Consider the following 19,944-nt stretch of genomic DNA (forward strand, 5'->3'; position numbering starts at 1 on the left):
TTTCATATAGTAAGTTTGATATCTAAATGTTTAAAATAAATAAAACGTTAACTGCTATCCTGGACATTTCTCATGCTTGATGATAACCCAACATCTTTTAATCACCTTTTCCAATGATTGGCAAAGTTCTCCCATTCTAAGTTCACCTCCTTGAAGGAGAAACCAGAAACTCACTCTTCACCCTCCCTTGCACCTGGGTCCCAGACACGACTTGGCCTCTGCCAAACAGACACACCCACACCAGAGCTTAGTTCAGACATGAGTCATGCAAGGAAGTAGACACAGGCGTTGGCAGAGGTGTCCTGTTTAAGGGGCAACAGCACAAAGGCTGTGACGTCCAGTGCCTGTGCCAGGTGTGCGGTATGAGGTGCCCTAGCCTAGCAACAGCAGCAGTGGGGTTTCTGCTGGAGTGGTGATCTCACAACAGGCTGCAGGTGTTGTTCCTGGCTGCATTGCCCTTGAGCCTGACTTTTGCTTTCTTAGAGATTCTGTGAGCTTCCTAATAGGCTTTAATAAAGTCCTTCTCTGCTTAACTAGAAGAGGTTCTGGTGTTTGCATCTAAGAACCCTAAGAGCTGCTAAAGGAAAAAAAACTATACTTCTCTGATTTTTTTTTTTTTTTTTTGAGATGGAGCCTCACTCTGTCGCCCAGGCTGGAGTGCAGTGGTGCAATCTCAGCTCCCTGCAACCTCCACCTCCTGCGTTCAAGCAATTCTCCTTTCTCAGCCTCCTGAGTAGCTGGAATTACAGGTGTGAACCATCACACCCAGCTAATCTTTATATTTTTAGTAGAGATGACGTTTCACCATGTTGATCAGGCTAGTCTTGAACTCCTGACCTCAGCTGGTCCTCCCACCTCAGCCTCCCAAAGTGCTGGGATTACAGGTGTGAGCCACTGTGCCCAGCCATCATAAAAAAACCATCATAGGTTTTTATGATCAGAGCAGAAGTTTTGTAACTTTCAAATCACACCCACACTGTTTATTATAAATACTAGCGACTTGCAAAGCTGTATTTTATTTTTTTCTTATTGACTAGCCTACTGGCATAAGATTACTCATCCTAGATGAGACTGTTACTGCCAGGAGGTTTTTTTTTTTTTTTTTGAGACAGGTTCTTGCTCTGTTTCCCAGGCTGGTTGGAGTGCAGTGGCACAATCACGGTTCACTGCAACCTCAACCTCCTGGGCTTAAGTGATCCTCCCACCTCAGCCTCCCGAGTAGCTGGGACTATAGGTGTGCAACACCATGCTCAGCTCATTTAAAAATTATTTGTACAGATGAGGTCTCACCATGTTGCTCAGGCTGGTCTCTAACTCCTGGACTCAAGCAACCCACCTGCCTCGGCCTCCCAAGGTTCTGGGATTGGCCAGGTGCAGTGGCTCACGCCTGTAATCCCAGAACTTTGGGAGGCCAAGGTGTGTGGATCACTTGAGGCCAGGAGTTCAAGACCAGCCTGGCCAACATGGTGAAACCCCATCTCTACTAAAAATACAAAAAAAAAAAAAAAATTAGCTGGGCATGGTGGCTCATGCCTGTAATCCCAGCTACTCAGGAGGCTGAAGCAGGAGAATCGCTTGAACCCAGGAGGCAGAGGTTGCAGTGAGCTGAGATCGCGCCACTGCACTCCAGCCTGGGTGACAGAGCAAGACTCCAAAAAAAAAGAGAAAAAAAGGAAAAGAATAGCTAAGAGCATAACTCTGGAGTCAGGCTGCCAGAATTCAAATTCTGGGGCACCTCATGCTGGCAATGCGACCTCTCAAATTCCTTACTTTATCTAATAATGTAGGGTAATTTATAGTGTGCACACCGTAAGATTTTTGTAAGGTAAATGAAATGATATAGGTCAAATTGTACTTAGAAGAGGATCTAGTGAGTTCTCAATAAATGTTAGCTATTATTATTGTTAAATATCCCACATGTATGTTCAATATTATAGAAATGTCATTTTATTTAAGCACTGAAAAAAATATTGTTTTTAAATGATATTTTGAGAGTGCAGTTTTAATAAAAAGTGAGGGCAGAAAGAAATGTCTGCTTATCAACCAGGGAGCCTAGAAAAAGAAGTTTCGCCTAAAAGAAAGACTTTAGACATCACCCCTATCCTTTTTGTGTAGCTTCTCCCAATTATAATTATTTTGGTGAATTTGGCAACCGTATTCACACAAATGCTGGAGGAGTCCAGGATCTGGCTGCTCCTGTGTGTAAGGGAGGCAGAGGCCTTGGCTGTGACCCATGGCTAAAGCTCAGGGGGAATCAGGTCACAGGCCTGTCGGTCCTCCCACCTCTGGGGTTATAGCGTAAATACAAAATTGGATTAAACATCATTTTCTGCAGATGTAGCTTCATATAGATAATCTCTATGTGTGCAGGCAAAGACCACATTGGAGGGCCTTCTCTCCACAACCCAGTGCTAATGCTAGTCAGGTTTGGGGGTGCTGAGGACCCCTAATGTGCATTCCTGGACCCTAGATGGGTCTCGCTTCATCTGCACAATTTCCCCTTTCCTAACAGCTCTCTGGTTGCTAAGAGATTGTTTTCAGATCTAAGGGTTCACTCTTTGTCCTATTCCAGACCACAGCAGGGTTTACATTCCCTCTTATGAGTTTGCCAGGAGCAAAAAGTAACATCCCAACCTCCTGTCAACTCAACAAGAGATTTATTGCAATTAACTAAAAGGACACTTGTTACTACAGGAATACCATATGCTTCAGCAAAGATAGGATCCCAGCTTGCGGCTGGCCTCTGCAAACAGTCAGGGGCCTGCCAACACAGCCTTTTTTGGTTGTACAGTTATTAACAGTGCAGCCTCCAGACCCAGGAATGTTTCCAAGGTGCAGCTGGCACTGAGATAGTGAGGTCGTCTCCAAAGCAGTCGTCCCCAACTGGCTGCCGCAACCACAATAGGCTTTTTGTTTAAATTGCTGGACCCGCCTACTCAATGATCACCCTCCTTTTCTTTCTTACCAAGAGAATCTTAGGTATATTGGGGCAGCGTTGTTCTCAGCTAAAAATACTACATTTCCCAGCCTGCCTTGCATGGTCAAGATCAGCGGCTTGCAAGGTGAAGTCCCCCAGAGATTTACTGGAAAGTTTTCTTTCCTGATATACATGCTGCCGTTCACCCTCTCTGCCCACCTCTCTTTAGTGTTTGGATTTTCTGAAGGCTAATTTGGCTGATTCTAGGTTTCCTTTCAATTCTTTCTCAGGTTGTAATTATGTTCAAAGGTTTTGAGACTGCTGGAAGTCTGATTTCTAGGCAATAAGGGAATTCCTGTGTATGCATTGATTACTTTAAAAAATTGATTCATATAGTTTGATCTGAATATTCTAAGTGAAAATGATTAAACATCTGCCCTTTTTCAAAGTTACTAATTCATACACAAGGAAACATAGAACTAGGAAATTAATTACAGAAAGATAAAAAAAATTTGAGGAATGAGCAATTTATTTCAATAAAGAGAAAGCATTAATTTTGCTACAGTGGGAAAAAATGAACTCAAGTGTTGCTACATTTAACTGTATCCCCATTTATCTCTGCACAATGTCTTTATCTCAGTGTCTCAATTCACACTAAAATATTGAATGAGAAATATACCACGTTGGCTGATTGCTTGACATATCTGATTTAGGGAGACATCTACAACCACTCCTCTCTTTTTTCTCCCAGTAAATACTTTTGACTTTGACACTTACCATATTGGAAGTGACAGGTGCCCAAGGGCAAGTGCATCAAAGCACTTAGGATTCGAATGTTTGCTAAGGATTATTTTTTTAATGGAGCAGTTTTATTGAATCCTTAAAATGCAGAACCCAGTGACTCTCCTTTATTGTGAAACAAAACAATTCAAATGATTGCAAACCCCGGAACCTAACAGAGAAGCACTTAAACATTTAGAACAAACATACTTATTTTTCAACCTTTGACATTTTTGTGAAGTACACTTATCATCTATATACCCCTCTCCCTTCTTCTGTTTTACAACATACCATTTCAACCTGTTTGTTTATAGAATGAAGGCCTTAAGGAAAAGCCTTATTCACATCCCCATAAAAGAAATAAATAAATATTTGTTTCTAGAATCAATGTAACTGAACTTGACTAAATCTTGATAGAGGCTCCAATCTTACACATAAGGCGATGGATGATCTTTTGCTGTCAACAAATTCTCATTAAGATAGCTAAACAATTAATTAAATTATTCAAATGCATTTCTTGAGTTCCTACTATGTGCAAAGTATTGATCCAAAGTAGACACGCTTCCTTAGAAGTAAAGTGGGCCACTGAAATCATAACTTCAAAAGTATAGAACTTTTGATACACCCAAAATATGACAGGAAAAGTTTGCTGCTGCTGTTACTGTTGCTGCTTCCAGAAGTGCCCAGTTTAATTCTAGGGAATAGCTTAGGCATTGGAAGAATATAATTTAAACTTAAGCATTAATAAAAGATGGAGTTAGGGAATGGTTGTACCTTTATGTGATAACACAATTAATAATGTGAAGTACATCCTAAAATGATTTAAAATGATTGTGAAACAAAACAATTCATCCAAAATGAATTGTTCGATCTAAAATGCTAGCATCTGGCCAGGCGAGGTGGCTCATGCCTGTAATCCCAGCACTTTGGGAGGCCAACGTGGGCGGATCACATAAGGCCAGGAGTTCAAGACCAGCCTGGCCAACATGGCGAAACCCTGTCTCTACTAAAAATACAAAAAATTAGCCGGGTGTGCTGGTGCACGTCTGTAATCCCAGCTACTCAGGAGGCTGAGGCAGGAAAATTGCTTGAACCCAGGAGTCGGAGGTTGCAGTGAGCCGAGATCAAACCACTGCACTCCAGCCTAGGTGACAGAGTGAGACTCTGTCTCAAAAAAAAAAAAAAAGCTAGCATCTGGGTGAAGCAGTCTAGGAGATGACACCAGCTTGAAAATAAACCAATATAAATTTCAAAATAAACCAGCATACAGACCAATTGCAATTTATAGAAAAAATAAAAATATAGAAACATCACCTCCTCTCCCTGACCCCAGTACTGAAATTACACTTCCTCAGACATACTGCCATCATTGGGAAGGGTGGGGGCAGATTGGGTACATTTATAGAATATTAAATAATTAAATAACAGAGGCACCGTTTTTGCATGTATGGTCCCAAAGACTTTTCGACTTATTTTTCAACATTACAGTTGTTAAGAATGGAAATTGAAGGAATTGTACATATTTTAGCTGACAGTTTCTTGCAGACCCCAAAGTGAAAATGAAACACATCACCACCGTAAGACAAGCTATTTTGTCTGTCACCCATAAGACATAACTTGATAGGACATCAGGCTTGCAAGATCTAAGTGCTTCCTTCACATACCTCTAAACTTTTTATCTTTCCTGAACGAAATAGATTCCTTTTCCAGGTCAAGTGTTATCTTCTGGCAAAATACCTTCAGGATAAATATGCTTCCTCAGTTATATATCCCACAATGCAAGCTTCCATTACCAGCTTAAACTCAGCTCCTGGTCTTGCTATTCAAGACTCTCCACACTTACTTCAAAGGATCACTTAAAACACTAAAGTAAAAAAATCTCTCTGAAGGAGAGAGACATTCAAGGAAAGCAATGCTATTTCCAGCTCATGCCCTGCCTTCGAAACTCAAACTTAATCTCATCTCTTGCGAAGAGCCTCAGCAGTCTCCCATTTAGAAACTTGTTCTTACTATTTTCTAAATGTGATTAAATAAAATTAAATGCAAACAATAAACAATAATTAAATTACAAACTTAAAATAAATAAAAAATACATGGACTGGCACTTTTCAGAGAAGGTAATAATAAAGGTCAGTTTCGAGAACTTCGCATTCCTTTCTGTACCAGTTTCTACAATAGGCGGGAAACACTGCCCTCTAATGGGCTTATAGTGTTACATCCCTTAGTTCATACGGTGAGACTGCCCCAGGATGCACGTACGCGTGCTCTCTCTCTCTCTCTCTCATTTTGGCTTCTGGGACACAGTCTGTCCTTGGTCATCTGTGAACGACTCTGAAGACCATGGGGTCCCTAGAGAAGCCGTGAGAATTCGTGAAAGCCCATCAAGGGGATTAAAAGTTAGCATTCGTTGCAGTGGTTTTCAAACCTTAGTGTGCCGCAGACACCCAGAGAAATTGTTTAAACTCAGGTTGCTGGGCCCCACAGCCAGTGTTTCTGATTCCATAAATCAAGGGGGTTGTGTCCAAGAATTTGCCTTTCTAACAAGTTCCTGGGTGATGTTAATTTGCCATTCCAGGGACTACACTATATGAGTCAGCACTATGCTAGGCACTTTGGCTCATTTAATATCTCACAACAGGGTGAGGTTTTATCATCTTTGTTTTACACAGTCTCAGAGAGATTAGGTGGCTACACTCACACAGTAGTGACAAAGCCTGTCTCAAGCCCAGGACTGTCTAACTCAAAACCCATCACTCTCTTCTGAACACAACGACGTCGGGAAATGAAGTTGGCAGTCGCTCCATCTATCTGGCCCTCAGCTTCATGTGAGGGAGCAGGACTTAGATGATGGCTTAACGGCTTCCCCTCTGAGTACTTGGAGGACTGGATTGGGAGCCCCTCAGGAAAGGCCTACTCCATACCCAGGCTGCATCTGGGAGTGGGTAACCCGAGGGGAAAGGGAAAAGGAGGACATGTCAGGACCAGGGCCCTCTCTGGGTTCTGAACCGTCCTACAGCGTTCAGAGAAGGGCTGATTTGCGCTGGATTCTGGAGTTCTTTGTATCAGAAATTCTGGAAGACAGGCAAATGCCTTCTGTCATGGGCATTTTGAGGACTTCAAAGACTAGTAGGACTTGGAGAGGACCCAGAGGGTGGCACTCTCTCCAGTCTCAGGCCAAGCCACCAGGGCAGGCTCAGGGACCCCGAAATAACTTTAAAACAGGAGTGCCTGCCCAGCTGTGTTTAGGCAGAAAGGTTTTGATAAAGGAAAAAGAGTTTCTGGGTCACATTCTTCCACTAGGATCACACAACTGAAAAGTCCGTAGCACTCAAGCCCAGGCAGATGTCACAGAGATGGGAAAAGAAGGGATGTGGGGACCCGCCCACTTCAAAAACAGTTTTTCTCATACTTTGCCTTCGGCTCCTAACCCAGCTTGGTGTTTTCCTAAGGGAGCTACAAAATCTGGAGCATCCCATGGGGATGATTTGCTGGCCTCGGTCATTAGGGGGAAAAGCTGTTCTCAGAAAAACAGCCCTGCACGCTGGTCAGCGGACATCTTGAGGTCGTGGCCACGGCTGGACTTGGCGCAGAGCTGAACCCGGGACTCCAGCTGCTCGCTGAGTTCGTCCAGAGCCCCGGTGCAGGACTCCAGGCTCTCGGCCAGTTTCTGAATCTTGGCCTTCAGCACGGCCTGGCTAACCTTGGTGTCCCCCTCCGCCCGCCTGGGGATGAGGAAGCCACGTGAGCCAAAGAAGACGATGAAGTAGACAGAATTGTACAGGGCGATGGAGGCGTTCCTCCCGCACTGCAGCAGCTGGCGGTCCCCGCAGCCCTGCCAACGGCAGAAAAACTCGAGGCAGCTCAGGATCTCCCGCATCTGGTCCTGGCAGGTGGCGGCGATCTCCTGCACCCTCCGCAGCTCCCGGGAGTTGCAGAAGATCAGTGAGAGATCGGACGTGATGGTGACGGCCCCTCCGGCTGTGGCCACCCCCAGCCCCACGGCCGACACCAGCAGCGAGGTCCCCAGGGTGACCGGGCTGAGCGACAGACCCACGATGGCGGCAAGGGCGCCAGTTGCGCTCAGCGAGCTGCCAGCCACGTTGGCTACCAGGGAGCGCCTGCGCAGGCGCTCCAGACGCCGGGCCACCTCGCGCAGGCGCAGCACCTGGCCGTGCAGCCGGCCTCGGCGGTCCAGCAGCAGCCCCTGGAAGCGCCGCAGCGCATCGGGCCCCTGCGGCTCCCGGGCCGCCGGCCTCTCCATTCCCTGCGGGGACACAGACACGCGGTCAGTCTGGAGTCTCCGTGGCGGCAGCCGCTCCCGCCCTGTTGCCCGGACGCCAGCGGGAAGTTGGCACGAGTTCAGCGGAGCAGCCACTGCCACGCTAGGGGAACGGGTCTGTTTGCAGTGGATCATGAGTCAAGTTCTCAAAGACCTGCTCTGGAATCCGTGGGGGAGCCACGCAAGTTCTCAGGACCTTATCTCTGCATATGGAAATAGGAATAATGCTATCTTCTGCTTCTCTCCCAGGGAACGCTAACGATGGGCTTTATCAGCTATGTGTTAAATAAGATTTAAACTGGGAGGGGCGTGGTATTAGAAGGCTTCTCCAATACTGAGGCCTTTGCTCTACTTAAGATAACACTTTGTAAGTGGTGGGTTGTACAGTTTACAAAGCGCTTTTATCATGTGAAAATTGGATCCTAGGAGTTTTGCAACACACTTTTCTCTCTCTTTCTCTGATGAATGAAAAAGACGTCACCAAAACCTCGAAAATCATATTTTCTACCAAGCAGAAGAAACTAATCTAAGTTAGTTGCTTGCCTGAAGCAACTCTTCTGCTTGTGATTCTTCCAGGCTCTCTTCTTAGAATCAAGCCTAAAATGAGGTTTGCACTATTTATTCTAACTAGGGCTCCTTGGATCTTCAGAAACATCAATCTTTGCTGGGTGCTTAATTTAAACTAAGTCACATCAAGTTAATACCATTATGTCTCTTTGTTATGAAAGTTTTCTTTTAAAAATGAGTAGTGGTTGAATAAAGTGGCCAAAATTTTTATTCAACAACTTGTACCACGTTGAGGCCAACTGAAGATGACTAAGATACGAACAAGTTGTACATCTTGGGGGGAAAGTACATTCATCCTAGTTGCAGATTCCCACCTTCATGTTCACTGTACTCTTCATTATTAGGAACTTCTTAAAAGTGGCAAATGAGCCATAGAAATAGAGCATTTCAAAACTGAGCTATCAGGGCAGAAATCATTCTCATCTGGAAGAATCGCCTGCATCAGACATCAGATTCTAGAAGCAGCTGATTCTTCACAGAGCCCAGTCTAGAATCCTCATCTACTTACTCATAGGACTTAATTTTACTTCTGTGCTTCCATAATCCAACCCACCAGGGATAATTTTCCAAGTGAAAAGAGAAAATGAGAAAAAGTCATCCCGAATATATGCCTCGGGGCTCCCCACTTACCATTCACTTCTGTCTGCCTCCAGGAAAGTAAAATCTGAGGCTGTTTCTGGATGAGTGTGTTTTATAGTTCCAGAGAACCAATGGCTGCCCTGGGAAAGCCTTGTCTCATTCTGAGAATTTGCCGTTTCCTGTCATGACCCCTGCTGCCTTCATCCAGAAGGACGTGACATGGTGGAAAATGACCTGCCAGCACAGCACATCCCGTATTTAGGAAACGAACATTGTGTGTTCGCTTTCCCCTGAACGCAGGAAGAGAACCACAGGCTCTTCCCTAACTTGAAACAAGTGTGTTGTCATTCTCCCAGGGGGATACCCTGCCTTTCCTGAGAATAGCTAATGACGCAATAGGGAAGGCCTTCAAACGCACCCCAGGCTGACCAATTATAGTGTTTCTTGAGGCCACCATTACAAAATCATATTTTAAAAGAAAAGGGAGGGAGTAGAAAACCCTCATATCTGATATAGCCACTCATACTCCACTGCTGTATTTTTAAAAGCATTGTGAATCTGTGAGTGGCTGGAGCCTGTGATCTATTTGGCATGCAGCGGGTACCCTGCAGTCCTAAGAATGCAAGGCCACACCCACAGGAAGTGCTGCGTGCAGTTTGGGGCATCTCCAGCTGTGGAGAAGACATTGGCAGTCTCAGAAAGGGCGCACTCCAGGTCACGTGCATCAGAAAAATCAGTGGGGTCAGGCTGCACGAGGAGCTAATTGTACACTTTCAACCACAGCAGGGCATTGGCTTCCCAAGTTTTCATTTGAAGTAGCAATTGTAGCCCATGTGATAGGGAAATGAGTGGATTCTGTCTACAGGGTTATAAGGCATGGGCTGAATGGCAATTATTTTGATAATTCAGCAGGGAAAAGTGAATGTAGCTTCTGTGGACTTTGCTGCAGACCAGATCAGATGGAACATTGATATCTCTGGGGCATTCAGAGGTGGTTGGAGCTCAGCCTAGGAATTCAGTCCTACTACATGGCCCCAAATCCATCCATCGTCCTTCTAACCCTCTCCTCCAGATAAGGAGGGCCAAATTCATTTCTCACTTGAATAAGGATTATCTCAACTCTCTGGCTTACCTGGAAAGCCTTAACAGCCATATCATTCTGGAACATGATTAAATCCCCCACCTTTATGACCATACTTTGTGTTTATCAACACAGTATAGCAACAGTAGCAGCAGTAGCAACGGTACTATTTGCTACTACTCACAACCATAGTCCTTTCAAACTTGATTATTCTAGATTTGGTCCACTTCCAAATATTCTTGTTACAGCTCCTCAAAGGATAACTGTAAGCGCAATCTAGATGCCTCCAGTGTGTCCTTTTGAGGTTAAAAGTGGAAGAATATCCTCCTCTCTCTCCATAGACATGGTCACTCCAAATGGGATGTGGGCCAGGGTGAATTGGGGAGGTAAACAAGAGGGAATATACCGCTGATTCTTCAGCTGACACATGTTCCTCTAACTTCCCTGGACATCATCCTGTGTGTTTTGGGTTTAGAGGAACACAATTAAATCTTTATTTTATAGATGAGGAATATTGCTTGTATACAGGGTCTTCTTCAGAGCATCAATATCGTAGTACAGAGGTAGGATGAAGAACCAGAAGGTAGAGGAGAATAGACAGCATGTATACTGACCTCAGCCCATATCTAGGAATTTGTTTTTCTCTGTGTTGAAAACCCATTTTCTTTGTATTTGCCTCTTTATGGAGGCAAAAAAAAATTTGAGTTAATTGACAGTTTGGGCTAAAGTTTTACTGCCCATAAAAACCTGGTACTTTGGCCAGTCATGGTGGCCCATGCCTATAATCCCAGCACTTTGGGAGGTAGAGGAGGGAGGGTCGCTTGAAGTGAGGAGTTCAAGACAAGCCTGGTCAACATAATGAGACCCCATCTTTACAAAAAATTTAAAAATTGGCTGGGCATAGTGACTCACACCTGTAGTCCTAGCTATTCAGGAGGCTGAGGCAGGAGGATCACTTGCACCCAGGAGGTCAAGGCTGCAGTGAGCTATAATGGTATCACTGCAACGCAGCCTGGATGATAGAGACCTTGTCTCAAAACAAAAAGTAAAAAAAAAAAAAAAAACCCAACTGGGGCCGGGTGCAGTGGCTCACCCCTGTAATCCCAGCACTTTGGGAGGCTAAGGCTGGTGGATCACCTGAGGTCAGGAGTTCGAGACCAGCCTGGCCAACATGGTAAAACCCCATCTCTACTAAAAACACAAAAAAATTAGCTGTGTGTGGTGGCATGCTCCTGTAGTCCCAGCTACTGAGGAGGCTGAGGCGGGAGGATCACTTCAACCTGGGAGGCAGCAGTTGCAGTGAGCCGAGATCACACCGCTGCACTCCAGCCTGGGTAACAGAGTAAGACTCTGTCTCCAAAAACAAACAAACAAACAAAAATACCCAACTGGTACTTCACCTTGTTTATAAGAACTGACATTTGAACTTAACAATTTCAATTCAGCATTTGTTTACTTTTATTTATTTATTTTTGAGACGGAGTCTCAGTCTGTCGCCCAGGCTAGAATGCAGTGGCATGATCTCAGCTCACTGCAATCTCCGCCTCTCGGATTCAAGCAATTCTCCTGCCTCAGCCTCCCGAGAAGCTGGGATTACAGGCGCGCACCACTACACCTGGCTAATTTTTGTATTTTTAGTAGAGACGGGGTTTCGCCATGTTGGACAGGCTGGTCTCGAACTCCTGACCTCAGGTGATCTGCCTGCGCCAGCCTCCTAAAGTGCTGGGATTACAGGCGTGAGCCACCATGCCCAGCCAGCATTTGTTTAATTTCATATAGTAAAGACACAATAACAAATTTTAGGAACAAATAAAGGCATTTTGATAAAAAGTTCTGTGTGGTCAGTTTCCCCAAAAAAATCTGTGGACCACATTCTCAAACTTCTTTTTTAAATTGTTTTTTGGGCACTTCCAACACATCACCCTAGAGAGACTACATTGAAAATGGTGGTTGGCCCTCAAACTAGCCTTCAGAACTGTTCAACTCTTTTTTTTTTTTTTTTTTTTTTTTGAGGCAGGGTCTCACTCTGTCACTCAAGTGGGAGTACAGTGGCACCATCACGCCTCACTGCAGCCCTGACCTCCTGAGCTCAAGCAATCCTCCTGCCTCATTTTTTGACTTTTTGTAGAGACAAGTTGTCGCTGTGTTAAACTCTTGATGCAGCTGAACCGCAGCATTAGCTGTACTAGTTTGAATTCTGAGTCCTCGAACCATAAGGAAATTCAGTGTAGGAAGGACGAGAGAGAGCTTTTTAAGCATAGGAATCTTCAGGCCCCAGCCCTGGAGAATCTAATTCAAGAGGTCTGGCGTGGGATCTGGGAAAATACAGGTGATTCCTACCTGCAGCCGGGTTTGTGAACCACTGCTCTAGGAACTGGTAGTGTTTGTTTGTTTGAGACAGAGTCTCGCTCTGTTGCCCTGAGGATTTTTGCCCATGATTTCTGTGAATTTCCCCAGAATGTAAGTGCTCTAGAACACAGTCAAGCTCTCATAGTTGCTTGTTGAATTTAACTAAAGAAAAATGCTTTGTTCACTTAAAGAAATATCATTATTTTATAACAATTTTATGAGAATTTAACATAAAATTTTCTCTTGGACTATACAGCTTGGTACAACTTAGAATAGTTATTCTGCAGAAAACTTCTAGGATATCTATATTGCATGGAATCTCAAGTATTATTGTCAAAAATTCATGGAACTGCACAGGAAAATAAAGACTCAACAAGTACTGCACTCCAGCCATTTTCATTTCTCCAAATTGGCCTCCAATCTTTGTTAATGTACACACACATCCTTAATCACTAGTGTTTAAACACTAGCCTGTGTTCTTTTTTCTACTTAACGTTCCTGCAGATAGATACACACTTGTCTATGTTGACATGGCCCTCACCTCTGTCATTTTTTAATAGCTATGTAATAATCCCATTGTTTGCTTAGTCATTTCCCTGTTAGACACTTGGATTGCTTCCAGGTTTTTCACTGTTATAACTAGAGTTGCCAGGACATCTGTGTACATTTTTTTTTCCTTTGGATTATTTCCTTGAGGAGTATTCACAAACGGGAAAATACCAAGTCAAGGAGAATGACCATCTTCATCGTTTTTGTTATATATCGCTATACTGCTTTCCAGAAGAACCCATTTATAATGCCACCAGCTTTTGTAAGAACAGAGGCAGAAGGCTTTCAGAATTTTCTTATATTAATGTTTAATTTGTTCGATTTCAGCTCCACTAATGTGTATTGAACACCTACTGTGTGCCAGACATCAGGCTAGAGTCTGGGGTGAATAAGATATAGTCCCTGCCCTCTAGGAGATGGCAAATCTATTGGAAGAGAAAAAGACAGAATATATCATTTAAATTTAATGTGGGGAAGTGCCAGGGGTGTGTGCTGGTACCAAGAAAGCACAGGGCAAGTGCATGCCCAGGAAGTACTAGGGAAGACTTTCTGGGAAGCACCGACATTGAGCTGAATCCTGAGAGTTAAACAGAAGTTATTTGGACAAAAATTAGGAGAGAGAGGAGGGCAGTCTGGACAAAGGAACAGAACGGACAAAGGAATGGAGGAGTGTCCAGGGTGTTAGTGTTGCTGAACATAAAGTGGGAAGCAGGGAAGGCCAAAGGATGAGGCTTAAGGGGTAGGTAGAAGCCAAGTCATGACAGCTTCCCAGTGCCATGTGGGAAAGAGGGAGCCATTGAAGGCTTTCATCTGTGCCCTTACAGGGTTAATTTGACATTGTTGTGTGACGGTTGTGTGAAGGATGGTTCTCAGAGGTACACAACTAAAGCCAGGAGACAGTTAGAAGGTTATTGAAGTAGTTGACAGAGATTATCTCAGATTTGGCTAGTGTTGATAGGATGCAATGGAGTGGATAAAGTACAGAATATGTTTTGGAAGCAAAATTGACTAATCATGCCTAAGGCTGCTCAGACAGGGTAGCCATCACATCCACTCACATTCTGTTGGCCAATCAAGTTGTGGCCAACACAACATTAAAGGGGTAGGAGCTAGGCACGGTGGCTGGCTTCTGTAATCCCAGCACTTTGGGGGGCCGAGGCAGGAGGATTGCTTGAGCCCAGGAGTTTGAGACCAGCCTGGGCAACACAGTGAGAACCCATCTCTACAAAAAAAAGAATTAAAAATTAGCCACACGAGGAGGTGTGCACCTGTAGTTTCAGCTACTTGGGAGGCTGAGGTGGGAGGAGTGCTTGAGCCTGGGAGGGCGAGGCTGCGGTGAGCCGTGGTCGCACCATTGCGCTCCAGCCTGGGCAACAGAGTGAGAAACTGTCTCAAAAATGTAACATAAAATAAACAAAAAGATAGAGAGGTATACGCCTCCCACAGGGAGAAGCAAGCAGAAGAAATATAAACCATCAGATCATTGTCAGGATGCTTTCCTGGCCAAGCACAGTGGCTCACGCCTGTAATCCCAGCACTTTGGGAGGCCAAGGCTGGTGGATTGCTTGAGCTCAGAAGTTTAAGACCAGCCTGGGGAACATGGAAAAACCTTGTCTCCACAAAAAAATACAAAAAAAAAAAAAAATAGCCAGGTGTGGTGGTGCACCCCTGTGGTCCCAGCTATTCAGGAGGCTGAGGTGGGAGGATTGCTTGAGCCCCAGGAGGCAGAGGTTGCAGTGAGCCGAGACTGCACCACCGCATTCCAGCCTGGGTGATAGAGTGAGACCCTGTCTCAAAAAAAAAAAAATACCTTTCCTTGTAGAGAAGATATTTCCAGGTGAACTGTGACACCATCATCCACCTCCTATACCCTCTTCCTCTTCGGTTTGTCCTTTGGAATTGCAGTCTCCAACTGGATATACAGGCTGAGAGGTTGAATTTCCCTAACGCAAAAATCTGAAATCTGAAATGCTGCAGCGAGCATTTCCTTTGAGCGTCACACTGGTGCTCAGTAAGTTTTGGATTTTAGAGTGATGCTCAAAGGGAATGCTCACTGGAACGTTTCGGAGTTCAGATTTTTTAATTAGGGATGCTCAATTGGTAAGCATATAATGCAAATATTCTAAAATCCCACGAAAATTAAAATCCAAATCACTTCTAGTCCCAAACCTTTTGGATAAGGAATACTCAACTTGTAGTAAAAATCTCGCTCTGGCTAATGTAAGCGAATTATTGCTATGAGACTGAGGGAACATACTTGATTGAGCATGGGAAAGGACCATGGAGTTCTAAAGAACCAAGAAACTGAAAGGACATCAGTCATTTTGTAATTGGAACAGCCTGTGTGATGAAACCGACCAACCACTGTTTCCTTTTGTCCTTGTAACAGTTTAAGAATCAAAGTTCCAGGAGTGATCACCGGGTTGGCTGAGCTTAGGTCAAGTGCCCATCTACTGTCTGCACTGGGCAGGGAGAAGAGGGGTGAAGGGTGAATTCACCCTTCAGTTTTCAAGTGGGAGATGGTAAAAGAACTTGACCTTCCCACCAACATTACATATATACTCAGGGAGAAGTTTCACACTAGGAAATTACAATGGGATTGCTATGTCAGGGAAAGGGAAACTGATGGTTAGTTAAAAGTAAAAAGAAAATATCCACAATAAACATTTTAGCCTAATTTGACCCACCTGGAGTTTATTATATATAGTGCATAGCGGGTGCTAATTCTTCAGATGAATATAATTTTGATCATTTTTTATTTAAAAAATACGCTTTTCTATAGATGTGTTATTGCTGGCTAGTCTTATATTGATTTGTTACCATTGTTAACATCTGTTTCTAGGAAATCTATTCCACTAAACAGTTTACCTGTTTTTAATTCAATATAATATGATTTTGAATGTTACTGCTTCATAATCCGATTTTTTATTTTTAAAGGGAGACTCAACCTTCATTGCGTTTTGCTGAGGGAAAAAAGCATGTATCTTTGCTAATCTTACTTGCCTTTTCTTTTGGACATATCTGATGCTGGGAACTCTTTAACTGTCCCAGGCTGCCTAACGTGTGCAGTTGAAAGTTTGCTCTGCTTCCTCCTCCACAGGTGTGCACACCTGCACAGAACACCTGGGATCCTGTGGGTGAAACCTACACTCTATCATTAATATAGAATCGTTTGCCCCATGGGCCCTATTACAGAATATCTAATTTACCACATGCCTTTTCTTCTGGTGCCAGAAAGACTGCAGCTGAGTCCACATCCCTCCAGTAGCCATAAAGATTCTCTTATCTTCCAGGATACTGGGAAACAATTATCTTTGTCTGGCCCTTTCTCAGGCCTAGTCATTATCTTTCTAGTTCTGACATCTACAACAGTGTTGCAGCCTGGGTTATAACACCTGCTTGTTTTGTATCTATAGAGGCATCATAAATCTTAAGCTTTCCCTTAGCTTTTAGACTATTTGAATGGTTTAATTTGTAATATGCCTGTTATAGGCGAGAGAATGTTGGATACTGGTTTTCTTTTCTAACTTTGTTTAAAGTCTATTTTTAGTAGAATTCAGTCGGTTCACATTAAGCAATATGATGAAGCAAGGGGTGTATCTTTCAACACCCTGAAACTTGGTCATTGTTATTCCCGTTATTTGCTTTTATTAATTTAGTTTTGTTTGTTTGTTTGTTGTTTTTTTTTTTTGAGACTGGGTCTCACCCTGTCACCCAAGCTGGAGTGCAGTGGCATGATCATAGCTCACTGTAACTTTGAACTCCTGGGCTCAAGCAATCCTCTCACCTCAGCCTCCTGGGTAGCTGGGACTGCAGGTGCACACCACCACACCCAGCTAATTAAAGAAAAAAAATTTTATGGTAATGAAGTCTCACTATGTTGCCTAAGCTGGTCATGAACTCCTGGCCTCAAGCAATCCTCTCGCCTTGGCCTCCAAAAGTGCTGGGATTACAGGCGCAAACCAGTGTACCCAACCGTTTTTTTTAAAATGTAGTTTCTCTGGTGAGTTTTCAACTCTATTTGCTTTTGAATTAGGTGAAAAAATGATTTTATGTAATCTATTTTCCTCTCCAATCTTGCTTTGTTAGACTACTTTTTAGAGCAGTTTTAGATTTGCAGCAAAATTGAGTGGAACATCCAGAGACACCCCGTGCTCCCTGCCCTCACACATGCATAACTTCACCCATTATTGCCAGTGCCCACAGAGCAGTACCTATGTTACAATTCATGAACCTACATTGGCCCAAAGTCTGCAGTTTACATTAGGGTTCCTTATTGGTGTTGTACACTCTGTGGGTTTGAAAAATGTTTAATGACATGTATCCACCATTATCGTCTCATACAGAGTAGTTTACCTGCCCTAGAAATCCTCTGCACTTCGCCTGTTCATCCCTCCCTCCCTCCTAATCCCTGGCAACCACTAATCTTTGATCACTGTCTTCATAGTTTAACTTTTTCAGAATGTCATGTAGTTAGAACCACAGTATGTAGCCTTTTCAGATTGGCTTCTTTCATTTTCAGATATGCACTTAAATTTCCTCCACATCTTTTTGTGCCTTGATAGCTCACCTTTCTTTGGCACTGAATAATGTCCCATTGTCTGGATGTGCCACCATTTATTTACTCAGCTACTGAAGAACATCTTGGTTGCTTCTGATTTTTGGCAATCACAAATAAAGCTGTGGTAAGCATCTGCGTGCAGGTTTTTGTGTGGACATAAGTTTTCAGTTCCTTTGGGTAAATACCAAGGAGCATGACTGCTGGATCTTATGACAAGAGTATGTTTAGTTTTGTAAGAAACTGCCAAACTGTCTTCCAAATTCATCGTACCGTTTCGAATTCCCACCAGAAATGAAGGAGAGTTTCTGCTGTTCCACATCCTCATCAGGGAATTTAGTATTGTCAGTTCTAGATTTTGGCCATTCTAATCAATATGTAATGGTACTTCATTGCTGTTGTGATTTGCATTCCCTGATGACATATGCTTTGGGACATCTTTTCATATACTTATTTACCACCAATATCTTCTTTGGTGAGGTGCCTGTTAAGGTCATTGGCCCATTTTTTGTTCAGGTTCCTTGTTTTCTTTCTTTTCTTTTCTTTTTTTTTTGAGTCAGAGTCTCGCTGTGTCACCCAGGCCAGAGTGCAGTGGTGTGATCTTAGCTCACTGCAACCTCTGCCTCCTGGGTTCAAGCCATTCTCCTGCCTCAGCCTCCCGAGTAGCTGGGATTACAAGCACACACCACCATACCCGGCTAGTTTTTGTAGTTTTTGGTAGAGATGGGGTTTCACCATGTTGGCCAGTCTGGTCTCAAACTCCTGACACAAAGTGATTCGCCCGCTTCGGCCTCCCAAAGTGCTAGGATTGCAGGTATGAGCCATCCGACCAGGTTCTTTTTCTTCTTATTGTTGAGTTTTAAGAATTCTTTGTATATTTTTGGATAACAGTCCTTTATCAAATGTGTCTTTTGCAAATATTTTCTTCCAGTCTGTGGCTTGCCTTTTCATTCAATTCACAGTGTCTTTTGCAGAGTAACTTTTTTAATTTTAATAAAGTACAGTTTACCAATTCTTTCTTTCATGGATTGTGCCTTTGATGTTGTATCTGAAAAGTAATCACCAAGTCCAGGCTCATCTAGATTTTTTCCTGTTATCTTCTAGGAATTTTATAGTTTTATGTTTTACTCTTAGGTCTGTGACCCATTTTAGGTTAATTTTTGTGAAGAGTGTAAGATCTGTGTCTAGATTCATTTTTTTCTGCATGTGGATGTCAGGTTTCCAGCACCATTTGTTGAAAGACTATCTTTGCGCCATTGTCGTTTTTGCTCCTTTGTCAAAGGTCAGTTGACTATATTTATGTGGGTTCACTTTGGGGTTCTCCATTCTATTCTACTGGTCTGTTTTTCTAGTCTTTCACCAATACCACACTGTCTTGATTATTGTAGCTTTATAGGAAGTATTAAGTCGGGAAGAGGTTCATTGATTTTATTAATCATTTCAAAGAACCAGATTTTCATTTCCTATTTTTAATTTCATTGATTTCTGCTCTAATTTTTATAATATTTTCTTTTACTTTTCATTTATTTATTTAATAGACAGGGTCTGTCACCTAGGCTGGAGTACAGTGATGCAATCATAGCTCACTGTAACCTCAAACTCTTAGGTTTAAGTGATTCTCCCACTTCAGCCTCCTAGGTAGCTGGACTACAGGCACACACCATCATGCCTGGTTAATTTTTTATTTATAGAGACTAAGTCTCACTATGTTGCCCAACCTGGTTCTTGAACTCCTGGCCTCAAACAATCCTCCCACTTCACCCTCCCAAAGTGCTGGGATTACAGGTGTGAGACACCATAACTGGCCACTTCTACTTAGTTTAGACTTAATTTGTTCTTCTTTTTCTAGTTTCCTAAGGTGAAAGCTTAGATTATTGATTTTTAGATCTTTCTTCTTTTCAAATATACGCATTCAATGCTATAAAAATTTCCCTCTAAGCACTGCTTTTACTGCATCCCACAAATTTGGTAAGTTGTGTTTTTCATATAATTTTTTTTTTCTTTTTTAGAGACAGGATATCACTCTGATGCCCAGGCGGAGTGCAGTGGTGCAATCATAGCTTACTGTAACCTCGAACTCCTGGGCTCAAGTGATCCTCCCACCTCAGCCTCTTGATTAGCACTATAGGAGTGCACCACCATGCCTGGCTTTCATTTTCATTTAGTTTAAAATATTTTAATTTTCTCTTGAGAAGAATAAACAAATAAAAGTATATTGTTCAATCTCCAAGTATATTGGGATTTTCCAACTACCTTTCTGTTATTAATATCTAGTTTAATTTCAT

At 43.1% G+C, this 19,944-nt stretch overlaps 1 protein-coding gene across 2 annotated transcripts in view; it reads right to left on the bottom strand.

Moving 5' to 3' along the window:
• Positions 1-3,803: 3,803 nt before the first annotated feature.
• APOLD1 (apolipoprotein L domain containing 1) overlaps positions 3,804-19,944 on the bottom strand; it is a 67,943-nt gene continuing 51,802 nt past the window's right edge. Inside the window, exons 1-2 of one of the 2 annotated variants that reach the window (XM_055280600.1) lie at positions 9,174-9,209; positions 3,804-7,961 (exon numbers count right to left, since the gene is read on the bottom strand). In XM_055280600.1, coding sequence (XP_055136575.1) covers positions 7,218-7,961; positions 9,174-9,176 — 747 coding nt within the window. In that variant the 5' untranslated portion in view covers positions 9,177-9,209 and the 3' untranslated portion in view covers positions 3,804-7,217. Of the gene's footprint in view, positions 7,962-9,173; positions 9,210-19,944 lie in introns of those variants that run through there. The other variant, XM_055280601.2, reaches the window with a different exon arrangement.

The sequence above is a fragment of the Symphalangus syndactylus genome, chromosome 5 (assembly GCF_028878055.3).
Source record: "Symphalangus syndactylus isolate Jambi chromosome 5, NHGRI_mSymSyn1-v2.1_pri, whole genome shotgun sequence".
Taxonomy (NCBI): domain Eukaryota; kingdom Metazoa; phylum Chordata; class Mammalia; order Primates; family Hylobatidae; genus Symphalangus; species Symphalangus syndactylus.